The sequence below is a fragment of the Thunnus maccoyii genome, chromosome 21 (genome assembly GCF_910596095.1).
Source record: "Thunnus maccoyii chromosome 21, fThuMac1.1, whole genome shotgun sequence".
NCBI classification, from domain to species: Eukaryota; Metazoa; Chordata; class Actinopteri; order Scombriformes; family Scombridae; genus Thunnus; species Thunnus maccoyii.
The window spans coordinates 12,945,051-12,967,609 of NC_056553.1; the positions used below are offsets into that span (position 1 = coordinate 12,945,051).

General features: G+C 42.2%; 3 protein-coding genes across 4 annotated transcripts; 1 reads left to right on the forward strand and 2 right to left on the reverse strand.

Annotated features, from left to right (window-relative positions):
* Nucleotides 1-2,522: 2,522 nt before the first annotated feature.
* gpr12 (G protein-coupled receptor 12) lies at nt 2,523-5,980 on the reverse strand. Of its 2 annotated transcripts, none has more exons than XM_042399693.1 (2): nt 5,721-5,980; nt 2,523-4,282 (listed from the first exon to the last, which is right to left on the reverse strand). In XM_042399693.1, exon 2 carries the CDS (start codon nt 4,268-4,270, stop codon nt 3,242-3,244), a length of 1,029 nt encoding a protein of 342 aa, XP_042255627.1. In that variant the 5' UTR covers nt 4,271-4,282; nt 5,721-5,980; the 3' UTR covers nt 2,523-3,241. The 2 variants fall into 2 exon arrangements, with proteins under 2 accessions (XP_042255627.1, XP_042255628.1); XM_042399694.1 differs by lacking the exon at nt 5,721-5,980 and adding an exon at nt 5,197-5,492.
* A 252-nt stretch (nt 5,981-6,232) lies between these two features.
* usp12a (ubiquitin specific peptidase 12a) lies at nt 6,233-13,057 on the reverse strand. Its single transcript, XM_042399666.1, has 9 exons — nt 12,435-13,057; nt 11,263-11,343; nt 10,955-11,168; nt 10,575-10,810; nt 10,129-10,205; nt 9,273-9,356; nt 8,981-9,178; nt 7,252-7,330; nt 6,233-7,147 (listed from the first exon to the last, which is right to left on the reverse strand). The coding sequence occupies exons 1-9, from the start codon at nt 12,480-12,482 to the stop codon at nt 7,046-7,048; spliced, it is 1,119 nt and encodes a 372-aa protein (XP_042255600.1). The 5' UTR covers nt 12,483-13,057; the 3' UTR covers nt 6,233-7,045.
* A 99-nt stretch (nt 13,058-13,156) lies between these two features.
* On the forward strand, nt 13,157-16,303 carry rpl21 (ribosomal protein L21). The gene is made up of 6 exons (XM_042399667.1): nt 13,157-13,247; nt 14,146-14,224; nt 14,329-14,390; nt 14,881-14,993; nt 15,575-15,725; nt 16,181-16,303. Exons 2-6 carry the CDS (start codon nt 14,158-14,160, stop codon nt 16,268-16,270), a joined length of 483 nt encoding a protein of 160 aa, XP_042255601.1. The 5' UTR covers nt 13,157-13,247; nt 14,146-14,157; the 3' UTR covers nt 16,271-16,303.
* Nucleotides 16,304-22,559: the final 6,256 nt, after the last annotated feature.

The window sequence follows — 22,559 nt, forward strand, 5'->3', positions numbered from 1 at the left end:
CTTTGGCTTGAAGTGCTGGAGCGTCCACATCCTAGTCCCGTCTCTCTTCAAAAAGCTCTCGGACAAACACGTAACGAGGCCACTTCTCGCAGAATTTGACAGGAAGACTGGCAGCATTATCCTCTAAGGTCAGAGGGTCAACAGGATTTTATATTCCTCAGACCTGTTTTTACCTCCCCCCCACCCCCCGGACAACACAAGGAGACAGATTATGATCTGCTGAGCTGCTGGATCACAAACACACACACACACACACACACACACACACACACACGCACACACGCACACACACACACACGCACACACCCAGAGGCCATGCAACTCATATCATATGCACGAATCACGCACGGACACTTGAGGTTACGACACTCAGGACAGTTCATATGCTCACAAAAAGGCAGAGGCAACAACAACAACAACACCCTCCCCTCCCCCCCACCCCCATCAAAAAAAGTTCACAATTTCATCAAGGTGTGGCAAATGATCAAAAAACACCCTTTTTGCGGAGGAATGAGGCAGTGGTGTCACCGGTGACAAATGATCTTGTCCATTTTTTCCAGCCCAGAAGTGATCAACCCACCACTCATGTCACTGAAGCATCACTGAGCCTGTTCACTTACATCACATCCCAAATCCCCCGAGCGGCCATTCTGGTACCTCACCCTGCAGGAAGAAGTCATGGCGGGAACGTGGATGTTATTGCTGTCTGAGTATTGCTTCACCTCTAAAAAACAAACATAACTACCATTCATAGGCTAGTTATTGCTGACATGATCTGTATGGATGAGGAATTAGCTTGCGCATGTTGTTGGCTTCGATACTAGTTCTGAGACCAAAAAAAAAAATAGCCTAACGGAGAACTAACTCAGAGCAGCTGGTAGGTGTTGTGATTTGGGCTTCCATTGAATTACAATTTGTTAACCCTTACACATTGTTCAGGTCAAATTTGACCCATTTTTACATTTGAGAGCTGTAAAAACACCCTAAATATCTTACTTTTAGCCTGATTTTTTGTGACTTTCTCTAAATTGAGCCAAAATATACAAAAATGAAGAAGAAATTCTGTCCATAGAGGTGTTTCAGGTTAAATTTGGTCCATATTTATTTAAAAAAATCATAAATCACCATTCAAAAATGTCTTCAAATCCAATTAAATTCACTTAAATCACAATGGCTGGTATGTTCTTGTGATTCAGGTAAATAGGACCGTCATATAGTGTGATTGTGAGTGCTTTTTTCTCCATAAAACCTAAATAATACACTCTCTGCTCTCTGAAAGGGCCCCTTTAAAACTGACTAATGAGATATTTATGAATAGAAAATTATAGATTTGTGGTTTTAGAAATTTGTCAGAGACTAATTATGGGAAATCTTAGAATATTAACAGTATGTAAGGGTTAAACTTAAATCATAATCAAAACACGGCTGTAAGAATGCCTCTGAACTCTTCTGCACTATACAGAAAAAACATTTTCAAAATCCACATTTTTGCAAAAATTCGGTGCAAATCTTGTGACCATCCAGTGATGATTATAGCTCTTTCATAGCAATACATGTGAGGATATCTTCACTAAATTATTGGGGTCATGGTAACACATCGCCTGCAGTGGCCTGTGTGACCTAACTCACTGAACTCAGGGGAGAAAAGAGGAATTTGTGCTTGTTGCATGCAAATTACACTGAAGTCTAGCATGCAGATCAGAGATCACGTGGTTGTGGGGCTCTTTTGGATGGTGGTTCTCAAAAGTCGGGTCCGGGGACCACCAGGGATCCTTGAGAGGGTTCCAGGGGGTCCCCAGCAAAAAGTATAATAATTTATTTTCACTAATTCCATCCATAAGTAACACAATGACAGAATGTATGATTATTTTAGTCATGGGTTTCATACACTTTCTGTAATAAAACATCAAAAAGCAAAAATTATATCAGATGGGGGACCCTGGGACAAAATGTTGGGGGTCCATGATCTAATTTGTGTCTAGGGGTGTGTTTAGGGGTGTGTAAAAGTTTGAGAACCACTGCTTTAGGAAGCTGAAGAGCCACTAGAGATCAAATAAATGGAAATACATTAAGATTCATTCATATTTTGTGGATTCCAACACAGAAAGCACTTATACAATTCTGCTTTTTCTGTGGGTTTGTGGGGATTTGATGATAGTTTTTAGAGATACACTTGATATTTGTGTTAAAATAAAAATCTAATTCGTGAGGTTTTCTCAAATAAACAGCAATAAAATTACTTAGCATTCAAGAATTCAAAAGCAATTTGTTTGAAAAGTGACAAGAAGAGGGATATAAGGTGGTTACATAATCCGATGGACCTATATTCGGTTTGATGCCTCCGATCTTAATAAAAATGGAGGAGGAGGTTAATGGTGGGGGTCTCCTGGGGCTTTGTCTTGAGCTGAACTAAAACGCATTCACGCACAGTCCAGAGAGAAAAGAAAGACGGGCGGGAGGGTGGGGGGGGGGGGGGGGGGGGGGGGGGGGGGGGGGGGATGGGAGAGGCGATGAGAGAAGAAGCGGCTTGATTTCTCTCTCTTGGCGTCTGTGGAGGACGCAGGGCGCGGATCAGAGAGCGCCGGGTCTATTTTTAGCTCTCCGCGGCTGTTTAGCTTTCGACGCACGTTCAGAGTGCAGCAGCAGAGCGACGGGATGCTGCTCCAGACGGGCTTTCACTGTGGAAAAATAAATGCCTGCGTGCTCAGCCGCGGCCGCTCTCTCCCTTCCCCTCATCTCATCTCACCGCACCGCACCGCACACACTGCTTTGTCAAATCTGCCGCGCGCATTTTACGCACGCTCGAGCGAGAGCGCACACTAATAATCCCTCCCCTATGTGAAGAAAAACAAGCACGTGTCGACCAAAGCTCTCGTGCTGTTAACTATATGCACATTCTATATACAGCTGCTGCCTGTAACATGTGATGCATTCAGCGCTCTCTGCAGAACAGAGGAAGGGCGTGGCACGGATTGAACGGAGGGGGCCTTTACTGGGGAAGACAGTGAGACACCTTGCCCTATGGTGAGTGTAAGAAAGAAAAAAAAAATCCATCCATCCATGCGGGCTGTGGATAAGTAATCAAACTGCCTCTGCCAGCAACACCTTCAGTGAGAACTGAAGCCACAGCCCTCTGCCGCTGATCTCCCCTGCTGCTGCTGCTCTCCGTGACACCGGACACATCCAGTGAGGAGCAGAGCTGACCCAGGGCGCCTCTCTCTTCCCGCCTGGGTCTGCTTGGTCAGACGTCACTAGGGGTCCTCGCCCGCTGGGCCACACTGGCAGGCACACAGCCGCAGCACACCAGCCACAGCGCCTTCTGGATCTCCTGGTTCCTGAAGGCGTATATGACTGGGTTGATGACGGAGTTGTAGGTGGCAGGCACCAGCGTGGCATAAGTGTAGAGTGGAGGGTAGGTGTAGTCAGCGATGAGAGAGTAGACAGTGAATGGCATCCAGCAGGCAGCAAAGGTGCCCAGGATGATGGCCAGCGTCGACACGCCCTTCCGTGTTGTGACGTAGTGGGGTGAGGCGGCCAGGAAGTGGTGCTGGAGGGCGATCTGGTGAGCATGGCGCATCACGATCTTGCAGATCTGGACGTAGAGTTGCAGCATGAGGCCGAAGAGCAGCAGGAAGGAGACGGACAGCACAGCGATGTTGTTCTTTGTCAACGGACGCACCACGCTGCACGTGGCCTCCTCCGCCAGGCAGTTGACCCCTGTGACCGGCAGCAGGCCCAGACACAAGGAAAGACCCCACAGTAGCACAAGCATTGTGTAGGTGAAGGCCGCTGTCCGCTCAGAGTTGTAGGTGAGGGCGTAGTACAGCGACAGGTAGCGGTCGATGGTGATGGCCAGCAGGCTGAAGACGGAGGCGGAGAAGGAGGCCACCACCAGGCCGACAGTCAGCAACTGGGCCGAATCGGAGCGAAGCAAGTAGGCACAGGTGAAGTGAAGCACCAGGCCCAGGCCGGCCAGCAGGTCAGCCAGCGCCAGGCTGCCAATTAGCAGGAACATTGGGGCTCTGAGCGCCGGGTTCTGCCAGATCACCAGGACCACCAGGGCGTTCTCGCAGGCTATAAGAGTCCCAGATGAGCACAACACAATGTCCCAAGGGTTGACCAGCAGCGGCAGCTGGCTGGGCGGGAGGGAGTCCTCCGGCGGAAACGTCCCCAGGCCGGTGCTGTTGTCCATTGGACCCCCACCTCCGCTGGCCCATGCTGTGGGGTCAGGGGTCAGCCAGCTGGGGGTGACCGCTGGCTCTTCACTCATTGTGCCCCCCGTCTGAAACACAAATGAAAACACAAACAAACACTATAATGATAGTTGAATTCACCCTTTTATGTACAGAAAACAAAAGCCCTCATCCTCTGGAGGACTATGTAGATTAAAATCTGTTACAAGTGTCTCTATTGTGTGTTTTTGCTTCGTCTTTTTAGCTTCACAATCTGAAAACATAGGGGGCTGTTTCCCTCCTGCCCCCACCCCACCTCTTTGCACACCACTGCTTTAAAGACACCTGTGTTACACATTCCACAACATAAACATGAGCAGTCAAGGTTATATTCTCAGCGTGGTACTGTCTACTAGAAATGAATGCACATTATGCAGGACCACACACTAATGGTGCTATTGTACAACTAGGAACAGAAACCTTCCACTGCACCAGATAACTACAGTCTGACATCCTGAATCTGGAAATTAAAAAAAAGTGGCAGTTCACAGGTTATGTATAATCTCCTGGGCATTAAACCCAGCAGTGACTGTTAAAGCTGTTACAACAGAGGCCTGCGGCTTTGACCACACATGTGAAGAGCTCTATTTACTAATGCATGGCCAGGAGAAACACAAGAGGATCATAAAAAAAATAAACACAACAACAAAAAAGCAGCAGGCTTTGCAGCAAATTTCAGGCCACATTTCCTATCGATAACCCTCCACCACCGGTGCCGGCAATAATTCAAGGCTGCTGCCAGAGACCAAGCGCCGCTCCCGTCATGGAAATATATCCTTTCTCCAACACCATACATCCATCTCACACTAGTGGCCATATGTTGCAGCTTTACCTTCTGCACCTCGCATCAGAGAAACACACTGGCTTGCTCCACGTCAGCAATAGGATGCAAGCTGAATTTTCCCCCCCATGCATGTCGAGGATGCTCAATTAATCCCGTTCCGCCGCCTCCCATGCAGCCTACCTTGACTCTGTGAGGTGAGGCTTCCCGTCTAGATGGAAGAAGCGCAGCCTCGTATGTCCATGTTAGTGATAAGGATGGTGGTGCAGCAGCGGCGGCGGACAGACACGCAGCCCGTGGAAGGAGGTGTGGGGGTGGGGGTGAAGGGGAGGGGGATGCTCCTCTCTTTGCCTGAAAGCTGCGGGGATGATGGAAGAAAAGAAAAGAGCGCGGAGCGGCTCTGCCGTTAACGGCGCATCGCCGTGGACTGCGGCTGTGCAGGAGGCAGCGAGCGGAGCAGCGGCGGAAGAGAGGAAGAGGAGGAGGTGTGTGTGTGTGTGTGTGTGTGTGTGGGGAGGGGGGGAGTCAATGATGAAGAAGGAGTCCCAAATGGACCAGACTCAGTAAAGAGCACAGTGTCTAGTCCGCGCTGTCTCAAGGACACAGACAGGTGCAAGTGTGTGAAGTGGTCAGGCAGCTCTATTTTCACGCAGGTATGAATATTATTTTTTTAACATTTATGCTCCTCAATCAATAAACTCACATACTGTAGAGACACTTTAGTGTTAGTTTCAGTGCTTCTGGGTGTCTGACTGGAGTTTCAGATATGAAGATGCTGGATGCAGAGACTCGCTCTCCTCCTGCGACGCCCTGCTATTCTCGTCCTGTCTGTGCTATTAACAGCAAGCCTGATGTGTGTCACCAACCTCCTCCCCTCCCTCCCTCCTATCCCTCCCCTCCTGTCCTCCATCTTCTTGTGCCTCATCACTCCATCCTTGCGGCACAGCAGCCTCCAGGACACCTCCTTGCATAGGTGAGGAGCTGGGTTAATGTGCATGTATCTGACCACAGTGAGCTGACCGAGCATCATGTCGGCAATTTGGATTTTTTTTTTCTCCAAAGCACCTGCCTTTTGGATCTGAATGAATTAAAAATAGCTCCTGTTGCAGTGGAAAAAGAAGAACTACTAGGTAGCACCGCTAAGGGGCGATGTTGAGCGCCTATGAGTCATCAGTGCGCACCTGTGGGACACAGAAAAGAGAGCACACCCTGCTTCAATCTTACTGGCTTTTATTTCTTTTTCTTTAAAACAGAAAATGATCGCTTCACAACAGGCCTTTTTTTTTCAAGCAAACCCTCACATTAAACTTGCCAACACCTACAAAACGGTATCAAAAGTGCACCATAGTGTTAATACATCTTCTCAAGGTCTAACATGTTCCAATGATAATATTATCTTCTTGTAATATTTATACAAATACCATTCTGTACACTGTAGAAATACACGACCCAGTGCGCCCCCCCCATAAGTGGGACTCTCACCCCCCACCCATCGGCATCTACAGCCGTGATCAAAAACATGATCCGCTCTACAAAAATCCCAGTGCAGAATAAACAGTGTGGGGGAGCGACAACACCGGGCCAATATCACATCATATGAATTATTAAATACCCATTCACCCCACACCCAAGGCAAAAACTAGAACGCCACTCGTACGACCAACCGGCATCTGTACAACCCTCATTCAGCGTCTTTTAAAAACAATCTTGACACAGTTTTCATTCATTATCGTCTCATTGTCCCTGCAGCAGCAGCAGCAGTGTCCAGCCAGAGTGAAGGGGATGAAGGAAGGGTTGTAGGGGGGCAGGAGGGACATGGAGGCCAGCTGGTACATGGGAAGAGTGGGCGGGGGGGGGGGGGGGGGGGGACTTCCATGGCTGAGCTGCAGCGCTGAGTGCGTAAAAGCACAGGTATGAATTAACAGCTGTGCGGGCAGGTGTAACACCATGCGGGCTGCTGTGGGCGTATGGTCCACTGCTCCACACACACAGAGAGGGAACTGGTTTCTGTGGTGAAACTCTCGCTCTACGTTTAGTCTCTGGACTGGTAAAAGAGGATGTAGCCCGACTCAGAGTTCTTGGAGATTTCAGAAGTCAGACCGTAGAATTCCTCTATGGCCTGCGCGTCTATTTTCTACAAGAACAGGGAAAAAAACCAACATAGAGCAGGGTTAGAAAAAACAGGAACTGTGTAAAAAGATACAGAAATTCTAATGTGAACACATAAAACTCACTCACCTCTACAATATCATCATCGAACAGCAACCAGAAGTCATGACTTTTCACAATGGCAATGTAGTGACCTCTGTTTGGACCACTGGAAAGAAATAAAACACTGCATTAGCTCTACAGAGTAAATGTTAGTCTATATATCTTATTACTGTACACAACCAGAGTCGATCCTCACACGTGCTTTCACTTATTTTGCCTGATTAGACTCGTTGCCAGAACCGTGCCAGTCATTCATGTCAGTATCCAGGTTTCTGATGGTGTGAATGTCTCAGCCTCTTATTTCATTATTTACAGTTTGAGATTGATCTCTTGCTCTTTAAACTCTGCTGCCAGATTCAGACACATCTAATCACTGGTAATGGAAAACAAGTACGACAGTACAATTTATGATCTGCTTGACTGAGGTCAGACTTTCCCTGTATTTCAGCATGATCATCATTACTTAATTTACCTCACTGTTTTTTGTTTAACTAACTAACGAACTAACTAACTACTGTGTAAATAAAGTTGGTGACATACCTGCGAGCATAGCAGACAATGATCACTGGATCAGGTGTTTACATGCACAATACATAACAACTGATCATAATCAGGATACTCGTGTGCATGTAAACACAGTCTTGCTTAATTATGACATCTCTCTGATCCTCCTGTTAGTTTTGTTGCACCTTTATTATTTTGTGTTTTGTGAAGTTTGGTGACTTCATGTAATTCCAGCGTAACTCCACCCAACGTCGTCCTGAGCAGAGGTCTAATCCAACAAGTACAAACATCTGTGTGGGTGTACGAGGATTTATTTTCAAACATTTTTTTGCTGGTTCGACGTGTCAGAACAAAAACGAATAAGGTGAACAGGCGCTGCTTACCTTCACTACAAGGTCCACCCACTTCAATAACCAGCTACAAATCTTCACCTAACTCTTTCACATGCGTGAAACCGGTCAGCCAACGTCTGATTAAACACCATCATCCTGAGCTACACACTGAAAACCTGATTTTTAAATGGACTAATAATGCTGTGGTTTTATTTTTAATATTAACAAACACATCTTTTTAAAAAGCTGACTAACAAGTATCACATTTTACATGAATATTGTATTGTTCCTGTATCTGATTATACCGTCTAATGCCAAAATGAGTCATCATATGTTCATTTTAGCAAGTTTAAGCCTCTAAATACAACATACTGTATGATTTAAGCAATATCATGACATTATAAGAACTGATCCCACATCATTTATAACCTTGTATCATGACATATATTTTATGAAAGATCTCCCTGCCCTTAAAATAACCCTGGCAGTAGGGAGGTTAAGTGGGAGTTGAGCTCAGTAGGGAGAAGAGGAGACTCAGACATCATTTACATCAGTAGGACTCCCTCAGCTCCAGATAAGTTTGATCTTTTAATCTATTTTCTTTTACTAGATCATTTGTATTCTCAGTCATGAAGAGCTGAAATCTGTTCCAGCATGCGCTGTGTTAAAAGCAGGGGAACACCCTGAATAAACATCGACAGACAAACTCCCACTCAGAAAAAGAATGGCCCAGCTGAATGACAGATGAGGGTCTGTTTTTCCTCCTGTGAGACATGATTTATATTCTAACGTCTTAATTCTTGTGCCAATATGTTCAAATGCATTTTATTATTAGAACCGTGATTTGTCTGCGTGTCTCTGGTTACTGTGGAGACGGTTAAAAAGGTGTTTGTATTCTGGCTGTGCGTTCACCTACACACCTCCCACAATGCACCACCACGGCGACCAGGTCATAGAGCCTCTCAGGATTGGTGGCGTCCCCGGAGGTGTTGAAGAGACGGAGCTCCAGAGGGAAGACAACGCGATAGGACAGCTTGGTGTAGCGCTGCAGCTGCTCCATGTACTTAAAGCGCTTCAGGTGCAGAGCCAGAATCATTGGCAGCTTCTTTACACGCATCCTAGATCACAAATATCACAGCGTCAGACACCCAAATATAAATACAGCACAGAAAAGCTTAAATTCATACATTAAGACATAACCTGTATACTGACCTCTTGTGTGCCTCCTGCTTGCTTCTACATTCTTCACAGTAGTATTTGTACTCACTGCACAGTGTCTCTGTGTTACTGAAACCTCTGAGGAGAGCCAAAAAGAGAAAATTAGTCAATACACAATCTGAAGTCCACATCTTTGATTTCAAGCTGCATTCTCCTTGTGTAGGTTGGTGAAGGACACAGCACAAGGGTTGGTGGTTTTTTTTGTTTTTTTCCAGACTTTTGGCTCAAACTGATCCTAGAAAAACAAAGCCAGCTGCCTCAAACAAACAGCACCTGGTAAGAACACTTTATGCAATTTTATTTAAAACAAAATACACTTTATGATATGGTTGATTGCAACCTCTTAAAATGTTACTACTCTGCATGTTACATGCTAAAAATAAGTAAAACACTCAGTTATATTGAACGGTGACTAGTACTGCAACACTAGCAAACATTTTGTCCATTTTGTATTATGTTAAAAAGTAGGCTTTAACATTTTAGAGCTAAATTCTTAAATAGGGCTATGTGTTTTTTCATTGTTGATTAACTGTAGATTGTTTTCTACATTAATCATTTAGTCTTTAAAACATCAGAGAATAGTAAAAAAAATGGGTGATGTCTGAGCAACAGTCCAAAACACAAAAGATATTCATTTTACTATGATGTAAGAGAGAGAAAAGGGAGGAAATCCTCATATTTGAGATGCTGAAACCATCAAATGTTTGGTATTTTTGCTTTAAAGGTGATGATTAAAGATTTAACCACTTATCAAAATAATTGCCAATTAATTTCCTGCCAAATAACTACTACTCCTGCTTCCTCAATGCCTGATGCAGCTCTGCTTCAACATGCAGCACTGTAGCTTTACCTGAGGCAGTGTGTGATGGAGGTATTCTGTTCTACATCCACAGAAAGGTCAAGAAAGTCCTCGTCTTTGCTGCTTATCTGAAAAATAAAAACAAAAATAAACAGACATCAAAATAAGCAGTCTCTAATCCTGACAATTCTGTTTGTCAACCTAATACTGACAAGAGGTTTGATGTGTCAATACTCCACAATGGGAGTTGTTGCCATATGGTGATAAAAATCCTACTGTATGCGATTTTATTCTGTTTACTGAAAACATTGTTTGCACACACACCAACAGAAATTACCACAAACAGCTGTTCTCTAAACATGTATTAAGAAGCTTCATCTTTGTAAATGCAGTAATCCCTGAAGTCAGCAGCAAGACTGTCTGGCTTGAATGAAAATTTGTTTGCTGTAAGCCACTTAAACGTCTCCATGTACGCAGACAGCAGTGAGGCGTCTTACTGTTTCACAGGTGAGGCAGCGTGTCTCATTGGTCAGAGTGCCTTGGAAGATCTCGTGGACCCAGGTGGGAGCGGGCGTGGCATTGCTGTTGTTGTTCTGGGAGTCCAACGTGCCGTTGGCAAGGCGGCCATTGGTCTTGTCCTGCTTCCTCTCCTCCTGAAGCAGATCTGCGATGGTGTTGAGCAGGTAGTTCAGGAACTCATGGGCATCCTGCTGCATGTAGTTATCAAACAGCTCTGAGGGGAAAAAGCAAAGAAAGAGAGAGTTTAGGGTCACAATTCAGCTATTCTTCATGTTCTGCAGGTACTTGAGGATCTTCTGAGCGTTCTACTGATTATTATATCTCCCTAAAGTATATCAGTTTGCCTTCCTCATCTCACCATTCTCCTTGCGTAGCCGTGTGATGAACTTCTTGGGCGGTATGACGCCCACTTTCCTCTTCTGGTTGGCAATACTGTGGAACAGGTCAGCCAGGCAGGTGAGCAGGTTCTCCTTCCGCCGAGGCTGACTGCGGTACGCCAAGATCTTCTCCCGGAACGGCCGGCAGAAGTAGAGAGCCTGCAGCACCGAGTTGCAGTAACAGGTGTTCCCAAACTGAAATGAGCACCACATATGGCTTACAGTAGGATCAGAGCACATGGGAATCAAGGGGAGATGTAAAAGTAAACACAGAATAACATTCACTTACATTGACCAGGCCAAAGTAGTGCTCATTGACCGGAAACTGCTCAGATCCAATCTCTTTCTCCAGAGCAGAGGCATTGGCGCCCTGTGAATGGCAAACAACTTAGTAATATCATAATGCAACACATAAATTCAGGCATTATCGAGGAAAGAACAATGACAAAAAAAACAAAAAACAATCACATTTACTCCTAAATTAGCAAGAAACTGCCAAATTGTATGATAGTAGCTTGGTATTTTCAAGGTCATTTGTTGCTGGGATAAAACAGAAAACTAATGGGCATTTTCCCCCCTACCATCTCCTCCCAACCCTTTTATGCCACTAGTGCTAAAAGCATGCATCATTTTTTTAACTGACAGCAAAGTTGTGGTGTCCCTGGCTGGTACTCGCACTTCTCTAAAGAAGCTTTCACTTGTATAACAACTCGGCTGAGATGACAAAATGTGTCAGGACAGAAAGTATTCAAGCGCAGAGGGTTTTTTTTTTTAAGTCGGCCCAGCACTCTGGGTTCGTTTGAGGCATGCACATCCTGTTAGTATGTTTCTGTGAGACGAGTTAATGTGAAACTGCGCGATTATGCAGACAGCAACAAACTGTAGACACGGAGCAGGAGAGAGTCCCCAGCTGCGAAGCTAATGTTAAACCATGTCGTCATCGCCTGCGTTCACACTAACTGGTAGATTGTCAAAGGCCAACACGTCATTTATGTGCACCATTTCTCCACACATGCTGCAGATGAATCATCTATCAGTGTGAAGTCATCCATTACCCAGCTGTGTGCCAGTTGTTATCAAACCTCTAACGCTGGTTTAGCTTCAGTTATCTTGACGTTAGCCTGTTAGCCGTGAATCCCGGCTGCAGCAGGTGCACTGACACTGCGCTCAAAGAAGCTGTGTTATATATATTATACATAATATTAACCAAATAAATCGTCAATGTGTGAGTTTAAAAAAACAGTCAGCACTCAGGAGTGTCTGTTTGGTGCCGTTAGTGAAGAGAGCAGAGCCGAGTAGACGTTGGGTGGCTGATCGGAAAACTGCTTGGCTAGCAGAGACGTGATTTCTAGTGCTTTTATTTATAATTTAACGGTTTTAAAAGCCGATAACAGCGCAGCCGCGGTTTCGTATCACCCTGTAGCCCGAATAGTGGCAGTATGAGACTGCCTTGCCACTCACCATGGTACAAAAGGAGGCAAATTTGGAGACTGTCATTAGGATTTCCATTCGGCTAGCGCCATCTTCCACCACACAGCCGCGCGCTGACAGGACTGGGCTTCTCTCTCCGCGTGAGGACTCTGCTGAGCTCGCGACGGCAGTCCAACCGCTAAAGATAACGAGAGCGTTCACTGCATGCTGTTTCCGCCTTCGCTTAAACGAGATCAATAAAGTGGATCGCTTCGTTTTTGATTTAGAGAGAGTCACACATTCATATTTATCTTATCCTCATGAGAAAGGCTAATTTGTCGAGATCACATCAATATGTGGTTTGTTTGTTTTACAGCTGCTATCCGTGTCGTCAAATAAATTAAAGGTTAGCACTTTGCTCAAGTTTTGCGCATGCGTATCATCACTAAGGCTGTGAGTTACGTGTTTGCACCAACATACAAGTATTAAACTCGTCCGGCGTTGAAAGTGTGAAAAACGTTACAAGAATTTGTACTTGAGCCATTTCTTTCATATATTTTTCTCTTTTTTTGTTCCGTAGACTCAGATAAACAGTCAACAAAAATCACAAAAACATCGTCGGTCAGATCTGATCTAGAGTCAGTTGCTGCCTATTTTTTATGCAGTCTACTGTTAATGCACAGAGCGTGCAGTTCGGTTTCCATGCCAACCAGTAAAAGAGCTGACTCTGGATCTGCCTTTATCCTCGCTGTGTTTTTTTGTTCAGGCAGTATCGTAGCCGACCTCGGTTGAATTTTACAAGGCGGAGTCTAGGAACTGCTGCTCTCTCTTTCCGCCGTACCCGCCATCTTGTAGAGACCGGGGGTAAGATGTTCTCCGTCTTAAATCATATTTTCTACTTAATTCTGCAGTCATTCATTGACAATAACGTCTATATATGCACCGCAACTCTTCCCTTACACCTCTCAGTGGGTTATTATCGCATTAAAACACGTCCCAGACGGTTATATTGACGGTTTAATGTGAGCAGGAGCAGCAGCGTGGCTCTCCATGCGGGCCTGGTAGGCAGTAAAAGTCCGTACAAACTGTGTTTTCCTCACACGCTGTAATACAGGCCAACACGGCGTTTGTATTTGATATTAGTTCATTTTCTTAACAAGCCTGCATAAAATAGCTGGCTCTACGTCAGTTTAGTCGGTATTTCTCGTTAACTTGCTATGTTTCCGTAACGTTACCGGTGTTATCAGGCGGTTCAATGTGTTGTGTTGCATCAAATTTCTCAGACAGGACTCTTATTTTTTATCTTACGCCGATGAGAGAAAGTCATACTTGACAGTCACTCCACATACTTTTTTTGTCTTCATACACTTGATCAGCTCTTAAAACATAATGAGCTACTCTTTATCCTCAGTAGCAGACAGCATATTGGCAAGTAGGGGTTTCTCTGCAATCATATCGTATTTTTGTTCAAAAGATATTGATAAAATATCAGTCAAACGTTTGAAAATATTAATAAAATCAGTAAAATGTCGAACCTGGATGTACATCGTTCCTGTTGTAATATTACAAGTCATACTAAAGCTTATCAGTGACTTGTACTAATAACCTGAAAATGAGTTCCTCCTTTGATTTACCAGCACCATTTGACCACTTAGATGAAAGCAATATACTCCTTTTTATATCCTTAAAACATGTTTTATGTTTACAGTAGAAGAAATTCCTAAAGCTCTATTATGGCTAATATTATGTCTTTTTCCCTCAGTAATCAGGCATCATGACGAACACCAGAGGCAAGAGGAGGGGGACGAGGTACATGTTCAGCAGGCCCTTCCGCAAGCATGGTGAGTGCATTTTTAAGTGTTTCTTTTCGTATCAGTCCACAGTTTAAGTCCAGAAGAATTGTCAAATCTGCACGTTGAACTAATTGGCTGTATTTACTTCACAGGCCCAATTCCCCTGTCCACATACATGCGCATCTACAAGAAAGGAGACATCGTTGACATCAAGGTAAGACATTTACATTTTGTCACTTGGCAGATGTTTTTATTCAAAACCACTTACAAGCGAGGCAAGACAATCAAGTGTTAGAGAAGAGTGACTCCGATAGTACCATGATAGAAAATTCTCAAGTAGCAAACCAGGTAGAAGTGCAATGAGAAAGCCCTAGACAGAAGGGTTTTTTAAATTTAACATATAAAGTAAGAAACAACTAGAAGTAGACAAATGCATAAGAAATAACAGAAGCAACAAGATAGAAGTGCAGCAATCAACAACAAAATACTAAAAAGGGAGAAGAGCTGAGTTTTGAGGCTTTCACACATGTGATACAGATGTATCAGATGTATTGACAAACATTTGTTTAGGTGATCATCAAGTTAAACTGCAGAGGAAATTAAACATCGTATTTATGCTGTCATGACAAGCGAAAAAGTGTATGATGATGATTTTGTTGTTGCTACTTATCATTTTTACAGTATTGTATGTGATTTCTCTCCAGGGCACAGGTACCATTCAGAAGGGTATGCCTCATAAATGCTACCATGGCAAGACAGGACGTGTCTACAATGTAACCCAACATGCTGTCGGCATCATTGTCAACAAGCAGGTCAAGTAAGTAGGAAGTGGTATTTATTTTATGTGATTGTGTGTGTTATGTGATCTCGAGCAGGCACACACCAAAGGACTTAAAATTCCCGAATGAAACAGACCATTTATGTTTTAACCAGTTCGCAGTTGTTAGACCCATTAAAGCCAGATATGTGTGGTGTGCCATCACAATGAAACTGACAGGTGTTGCATACTGGGACCTAAGACTAAAGAAAACAGAGCCGCAATGTTTGCTGGAGTGATGTTTGTTTCGAGTGCACGTTAGCAATCCTCCAGGTGCTTAATCTTTGGTGTGTGCTTGCTTGTACCCTTAATCTAGGATGAGCGATGGTAACCCCATCTTCACTTTGCCACAAGGATCGTTTATGTCCTCAGTGGTCATTCACGTGGGGGAAAGTATTTCATCCTTAAGCATCCCAGCCAAACTCCTGTTTGACCTGGGTTGTATTGAGGAGACAGCAAAGAACTGCAGATATTTCAGCAGCGTTGCTTTGAACTTTGAGCTAAAACATTCCTCAAATGTTTTGATTTATGTGTTTGATGTAAATACATTTATGATATATATATTTTTTTAATTCTCCCAGGGGCAAGATCCTGGCCAAGAGGATCAACGTGCGCATTGAGCATGTGAAGCACTCAAAGAGCAGGGACAGTTTCCTGCAGCGTGTCAAAGAGAACGAGGGCAAGAAGATGGAGGCCAAGCAGAAGGGCAGCTGGGTGGAACTCAAGCGTCAGGTATGAGCACAACCAAAATGACTTTTTCATTTATTGTGGCCAACTTCTAGTGATTTTTGCTGAGAAGATAAGTCAAGATATCCTTGATAAGAGCTATTATTTTTGAAGTAAATCAGTCACTTGCACTGATAAAACCTGGTGATATTACCTCGCTGCCATTTTACCATAAATCAAATCAAAACCGACCAAAATCTTAATCAAAAACTTGAATATTTGCAGTTTTTAAGATGGGGAAAGCATAGAGATCCTGATAGCATAATTTAGAGTACATTGTGAATGAACTGGTCTTCATAGTCTGTAAATTTTAAGTTAAAACAACAAAGTTGCAACTATATTTTTATTGTCTGTTCAGATCCAGGTTACTTTATTTTTACCCATAGTTAGATTTAGTGTTTTCATTCTGGATTTCTTTTCTTCTAAACTGACTGAAGTTTCCCTCTTTGTTGTCTCCGCAGCCTGCTCCCCCCAGAGACGCTCACTTCGTCAGCACCAAGAAAAACCAGCCACAGCTGCTGGAGCCCATCCCCTATGAGTTCATGGCATAAAGTGCTCACTGAAATAAAAATATTTGTACACACGCTCCTTGTCATGTTGTTTGTTTTTTAATGATCTGAATGGTAAAGTGCTGTGATGTGCTGTCGCTCTGTGATGATTGTCCTCCTTTGATGGTTCAGTGAAATCAAACGCACTTTTTATTTCACCGGCGATCTGAGAGCGACTGTCACACACGTCACAAGCATTTCACATCTGTTCACCTGCACCTGTCGGGTATTCAAGGCTCATCCTGTTTTCACCATCAGTAATCTAAGTAAGATCTAAGTAGTGACCTCGGTTAACGGGCTTGGTGACTATAAGCTATTAAAAGGCCCTCACGTGTTTACATTTAATTTCTTGATTAGACTTCATGTTGGGACTCTAATCCTGCTGCACATATTAAGTCAGACATCTTCAATCTTTGTCATGACTTGCTACATATTGTTACCAGCGGTGGAAGAAGTATTCACATCCTTTACATAAAAGTAGAAATACTGTAGTCAGAAAATACTCCATTACTAGTAAAAGTCCTGAATTCAAAATTCTACATAAATAAAAGTACAAATGTCTTATCAGCAATTTACTTAAAATAAAAGTACTCATTATGCATACTGGCTACTTTTAGAGTGTTTTATTATTAACAGTATATTGTTATTAATACGTGTAAGAGCATTTTAATGTTATAGTTTATAAATGTGGAGCCAATTTTAGATACTTTGGGTAGATTAATAGTAATATTGCATCATTTAAGTGTCATGTTTTTTAAAATAAGTAATTTATACAGAACTTTCTCATAAATTTCATAACATTTAAAAAGAAAAAGGCAATTTAAACCATGAAAATAGCTTATGTAAAATCAGTGGAGTAAAAAGTATATTTCCCTCTGAAATGTAGTGTAGTGGAAGTATAAAATGGAAATGGTCATGAAAAGTACAAGTACCCTAAATTTGTACTTAAGTGCAGTACTTGAGTAAATTAACTTAGTTACTTTCCACCACTGATTGTTGCTATGACAAGTCAAACTTTTCAGGTCAATAAGTTGCTATCTAGCAACAATAATGGCCCTTCATGCCCATGATGTACCCACGCAGGTGTTTCCATTTAATGTTTCTGATTTGACCTCAGTATGCGGACATGTTATGACATCATGATCATTTTTATTCCCAGTGGTACATTGAGATTAATCACCTCATGTAATTCCCTGAGAGCTCTGCCTGACTTCAGTGTGAGCAGACATCTATTCAGAATAACTGAAAACACCAGTATGAGCTTGTAATAAACTTAAAGTTGCCCAGTTAGTCTACTTAAGACAGCAGGGATGGTCTTTGTAGTTTAGGAGGTCAACTCACTGGTTTAATTTTCCGCACCAGTTCAACAGTCATGACAAAGTCATGCTGTCCTGCCAAGATTTATTGTTCAAACCCAAAGAAATTAAAAGTACTAAATATGTCAGACAGAAGATTTGAGAATTATGTGTATTATGACACACAAGACGTCTAAAATATTTTTATCTTATAGTACGGTGCAGCCAAAAAAACACAAGGACTCACTGTCAACCTGGCATCAACGAACAAGCAGACAAAGAAAATGTATATGTGGTACTTTCCAGGTAGAGTAAGATCATTTTTCCAATTTAAAAAGGGGGAAATGAAAGGAAACTGGATGTTTGGGGTTTAGTAACAGTTTGATGGGATGCTGTCAGTGATATCTTGGGTTAGTGGGTGTGTGAGCTCCACAAGCCCATTCAGACATGTCGGTGAAAGCAGATGTAAATGAGACAATCTCAGTCTCGTTCTACAGTAGGAGGCCTGGTGGTAGTTTTCTCTCTACCAGTGCAGTAGGTGGCAGTGTGCACCAGGTTATTGTGCTGAGCTCAAAACAAGCATTCGGCCTGGGTTACAGAACATAAAATTTACTGAGTCCAGTAATAAGTAATGTTGATCTGTATTATAATACTAATTCATTCAAAATTCTACTTTGACTTGGCTCCATTATAACCACAGATATAGTTCATCTTTGACCACTCAAATTTACAGTTGATATACACTCCCCGGCCACTTTATTAGGAACAACTGTGTAATCTAATACAACAGTTCTGCCATAAATTCTACTTTAACGAAGCTTATACATTTTCAGTTTTTGGTGATATTGTCAGAAAGGTGATAATTCTCCTTTTTATTATTGAGTTTGTAGTGGGTGGTGGTGGTGTACTGGAGTGCATTATATTATTAACATACATGAGGGGGGCAAAATATTAGGAACACTTTTCAATACAATGCACTCCAGTACACCATCATCAACCACTATGAGCTCAATAATAAAGTAGAATTATCACCTTTCTGACAATGTCAACAAAAACTGAAAATGTATAAGCTTCGTAAATGTAGAATTTATGGCAGAGCTGTTGCATTAGATTGCACAGGTGTTCCTAATAAAGTGGCTGGTGCGTGTATTTTTGGGTGTTGCAGCATCAACACTTATCATTATTCAGCAGTCTCCTTAAACTCTCCCAAACTTATCCATCATGATTTTCCTGCACACCTCTACAGACGTAATGTAGAGGTTGGTGGTAAACCAAATATTTATTTTACTGTCTAACTATGTACAGTTTTAAAATACTTCGTCAAGCAGGATTGAACCTTCCTTAGATTTCAATATAAAACATGTATCAGCGATTGAGTAGCTGTTTAAGTATGGGTTTTTAATACATAATAATTAAATATAAATATTTGTACAACATATTTTAAGCAAGAAGCATAAAGTGCTTTTCAGTGCAGGATAAAATGAAATGAAAACAGGATATTGAATACTGTAAGAACAACAGTATTAAAAAAAAAAAAAACACATAAATCACATTTTAAGGTGAATCTACAGCTTTGATCAGTCAACACATTTCTTAATATCCACAATTTAGATTTGATTGGGCAAAATGGAAATTGTATTTTTCAATAATTGTCTTCACTAGTAAATAGTCACAATGCAAATACATAATCCGCCTTTGAGAAGTTAAAATACAACTGTGACATGAAATATATTTTATATATCTGTATCTATATATACCACCGGTATCATTAACTGCCATTAAACATTTAAAGCAGCCTGTAAACATCGTCACAACAGTTTCTCATTTCTGTTCACCATCCAGCAGGAATTCCTTTATTTTTAAAGGAAATATCCGTTTTGTATTTTTCTCTAGATAAAATAATAAAATGCATGTATTAGTCATACCTCTGTGTGTGTATGTGTGTGTGTGTGTGTGTGTGTGAACCGCTTGTCCTACACTGTGTGTGTTTGCGTGTGTGTGTGTGGACCACTTGATGTGTGCTGTTTAATCAGTGGAGGCTGAATGGCTGGCCGGTTATGTGACAAATAGGTTATCTCATCCCACCTCAGTACTTTATCCAATATTTACACGAATTAGGACCAGTTTACAGAGATAGGGCCAGCAGCTGACAGGATGAAGTGTGTGTGTGTCTGTGTGTGTGTGTGTGAGAGAGGGAGAGAGAGAGCAGGCCAACAGTGAACACTTGAATTTTCTTAAATGAGAAAAGATCTGAAAAGAAGACTCATATATGTAGAAGATGGATTTTTCCATAGCGAATAAAGTCTTTATATATTAATTAAAAAGATGGGGAAAAAAAGCACAAAATGAACGTTGTAATCCCAGAGTGGACACTGGTGAGCACCTTTCAGAGATAAACCTGCTCAGGTTGTCTTCACCCTCATAACCCTCCAGGCCTGAGGTCAGGGAATTCAGACCCAGGTCTTATCAGGACAGAGTAATAAGTATCCAACAACCCGAAGAGATAAAACCAGGAAAAACACATGGAAAAATAAAATGCAATCAATCAATGAGTGAGCTGGCAGCCAAAGCCTTTGGTATTGATCAGCAAGGTCTGGATTTGCTTGTAGTGTTTAAGTAAAACGTTGCCTATAAATATTTATATATTTTATTTTTCAATATGTGTATTCAATATATTTTATTTTATATATTCTCACAGCTTTAAGCAACACATTAAACATAACTGAACACAGACTGCATCTACATTGCTGCTATTTTCTAATTAACCAAAGATCAAATACTCCCATTATATCTCATCCAAAACACTCCAAATATCATAATATGATATTCATCCTGCCTATACATCTACAGTAGGTCCTTTGTGTGTGTGTGTGTGTTCTCACAAATACACCTGAGCGTCATGTGTGACACTGGCTCATGGAAGTTACTGATTGAAGGAACAAAAGGTAAACAGAGGGGAGAGAGAGAGAAAGCAAGTGAGAGGGAGAAGGGCAGAAAAAAAGGGGGGGGGGGGGGGGTTGTGAGGCTTGTGGATAAAAGCTGTGGAGCACTATGAACTCCTTAATCACACACGTTTGACACACACAGATTGAGTCTGTCAGCTTGGCCAGCAGCTCAGAGCAGCTGTATCGACCCGGGGTGTTACATATTAACCACACACACACACACACACATACACACATATGTTAGGTCACTTTTGGGGACGTTGCATAGACTTACATTCATTTCCTGGAGACTTACCCGAACCCTAACCTTAACCACTGACCCAGAAATCAGCTCCCAGATCCCAATTGGGGACACAGCTTTTGTCCCCAATTGGACAAGCCGTCCCCAATTAACTGGTCTTTGTCCCTAAAGTACAAAGTAGGCTATGTCAGACACACACACACACACACACAAACAGTAGATAATTGGATATGGACTCAGACAGGCTTGCACCACTGATGCAAGAGAAGTGGTGTGTGAGGAAATGCTGCTCAGCATGATACAGAGATATGAAATTTCACAATTACCTGCCCTCATATCTTAGCTGATCACATTTGATTTAATTGCAGGCCATTACATCCAAATTACAGAGAAACATAAAGTATGTTCTCACTTACAACACCTCTGATACAGTCAGATTTTTAGTTTTAATTATGAAGGTTGTGAGATAAATTAAGATTTGCTTTATTGGCATGAATGTCACAACAACAATATTGCCAAAGCATTAAGAGTCAATTAAACAAAATAGCATTAAAATAACATTACCATTGACATGTATTAATTATATATAGCATATCTATGTATGTATTTGTGTGTGTGTCATATGTGTCTCTGAGATCTCTGCCTCCATTTGAGGACAGTGGACATGAATAAGATTAAAACTGTCTTCAACAACAAACAAACAAAAGTCTTCCAGTTGTTCTAGATAATTCAAAGACTTCGCTGTCAACTTTCTTTGGAGCTGCCGTCTACTGAAGAAATGCTCCCAGTGAAAACTGTGAAGAGAATTTTGATTTCTTTAACGATGTGACAGTTGTTTTTGTCGAATTATCCCTCACTTTAGTAAAAGTAGAAATATCACAGTGTAAAAATACTTCACTGGATGTAAAATCCTGCATTCAAAATCATACTTAAGTAAAAGTGCAAAAGTATTATCAGCAAAATGTACTTAAAGTAAAAGTACACGTTATGCAGGACAGACATTTTACATGTCATATTATTGGATTATTGCTATTGATGCATTCATATGTTATTATTTATTTTAAATTAATATACTTTTGGGCACTTTATAACAATCGTTACCTATATTTTATAGGTTGATCATATGATTTCTATGTGAAATCTTAAACTAACTATACTGTCAGATAAATGTGGTGTAGTAAAAGTACAATATTTGAAATGTAGTGTGAAGTAGCATGAATTACAAATACGTCAAATTTCTACTTAAGTACAGTACAGTTGTAAAGTATTAAATGTAGTGAATGGAATATAATCCCATTCATTTGAATTGTATTTGGGCGGAAAAAACAGACAAACAAAACCAGATTTACCCTCAAATAGCTAAAAACCACCAGAGATAAGTGAGAAAATATTTTTTTTTGTAATTTGGGTGAACCAACGCCTCACGATCCCTCACACACCTTTGCTTCTCGACTGTGAGGCAACCATGGGTGTGACAGTGTGTGTCCACATGACCTGTGTGTGTTTGGGATCGGCCTGAAAGGTTTGACAAAAGCACAAGGAAATCCCACTCCAGGCCAAACAGAGTGCAGGCTGTATCTCTGTGTGTGATAGGTGGGGTGATAGAGTTTGTATGGTCATATATGTGAATATTGGGCCAGCTGTATTGATCCTGACCCTGACAGCGGCGGAGGGTGAGGGAGGGGGGGACCGGATGAGGCTGATAACCGTGTCAACTGACCCAGGCATGCTCACCTGAAGCGTGGGAGGCCACTGAGGTAACGCCCAACAGGCTCTCAATAGGCCTCATTCACAGGAGTCAGTCAAAGGTT

What these genes read in the sequence shown, in the direction of transcription:
- gpr12 (XM_042399693.1), bottom strand. Translation starts at nt 4,270, where the DNA reads ATGAGTGAAGAGCCAGCGGTCACCCCCAGCTGGCTGACCCCTGACCCC.
- usp12a (XM_042399666.1), bottom strand. Translation starts at nt 12,482, where the DNA reads ATGGAAATCCTAATGACAGTCTCCAAATTTGCCTCCTTTTGTACCATG. An exon ending in ACTACTTTGGCCTGGTCAAT is followed by an intron (nt 11,169 to 11,262) that starts GTAAGTGAATGT and finishes TGCTCATTTCAG; the next exon opens with TTTGGGAACACCTGTTACTG. An exon ending in TCCATCACACACTGCCTCAG is followed by an intron (nt 9,357 to 10,128) that starts GTAAAGCTACAG and finishes GGCTCTCCTCAG; the next exon opens with AGGTTTCAGTAACACAGAGA.
- rpl21 (XM_042399667.1), top strand. Translation starts at nt 14,158, where the DNA reads ATGACGAACACCAGAGGCAAGAGGAGGGGGACGAGGTACATGTTCAGC. An exon ending in GAGACATCGTTGACATCAAG is followed by an intron (nt 14,391 to 14,880) that starts GTAAGACATTTA and finishes ATTTCTCTCCAG; the next exon opens with GGCACAGGTACCATTCAGAA. An exon ending in GGGTGGAACTCAAGCGTCAG is followed by an intron (nt 15,726 to 16,180) that starts GTATGAGCACAA and finishes TTGTCTCCGCAG; the next exon opens with CCTGCTCCCCCCAGAGACGC.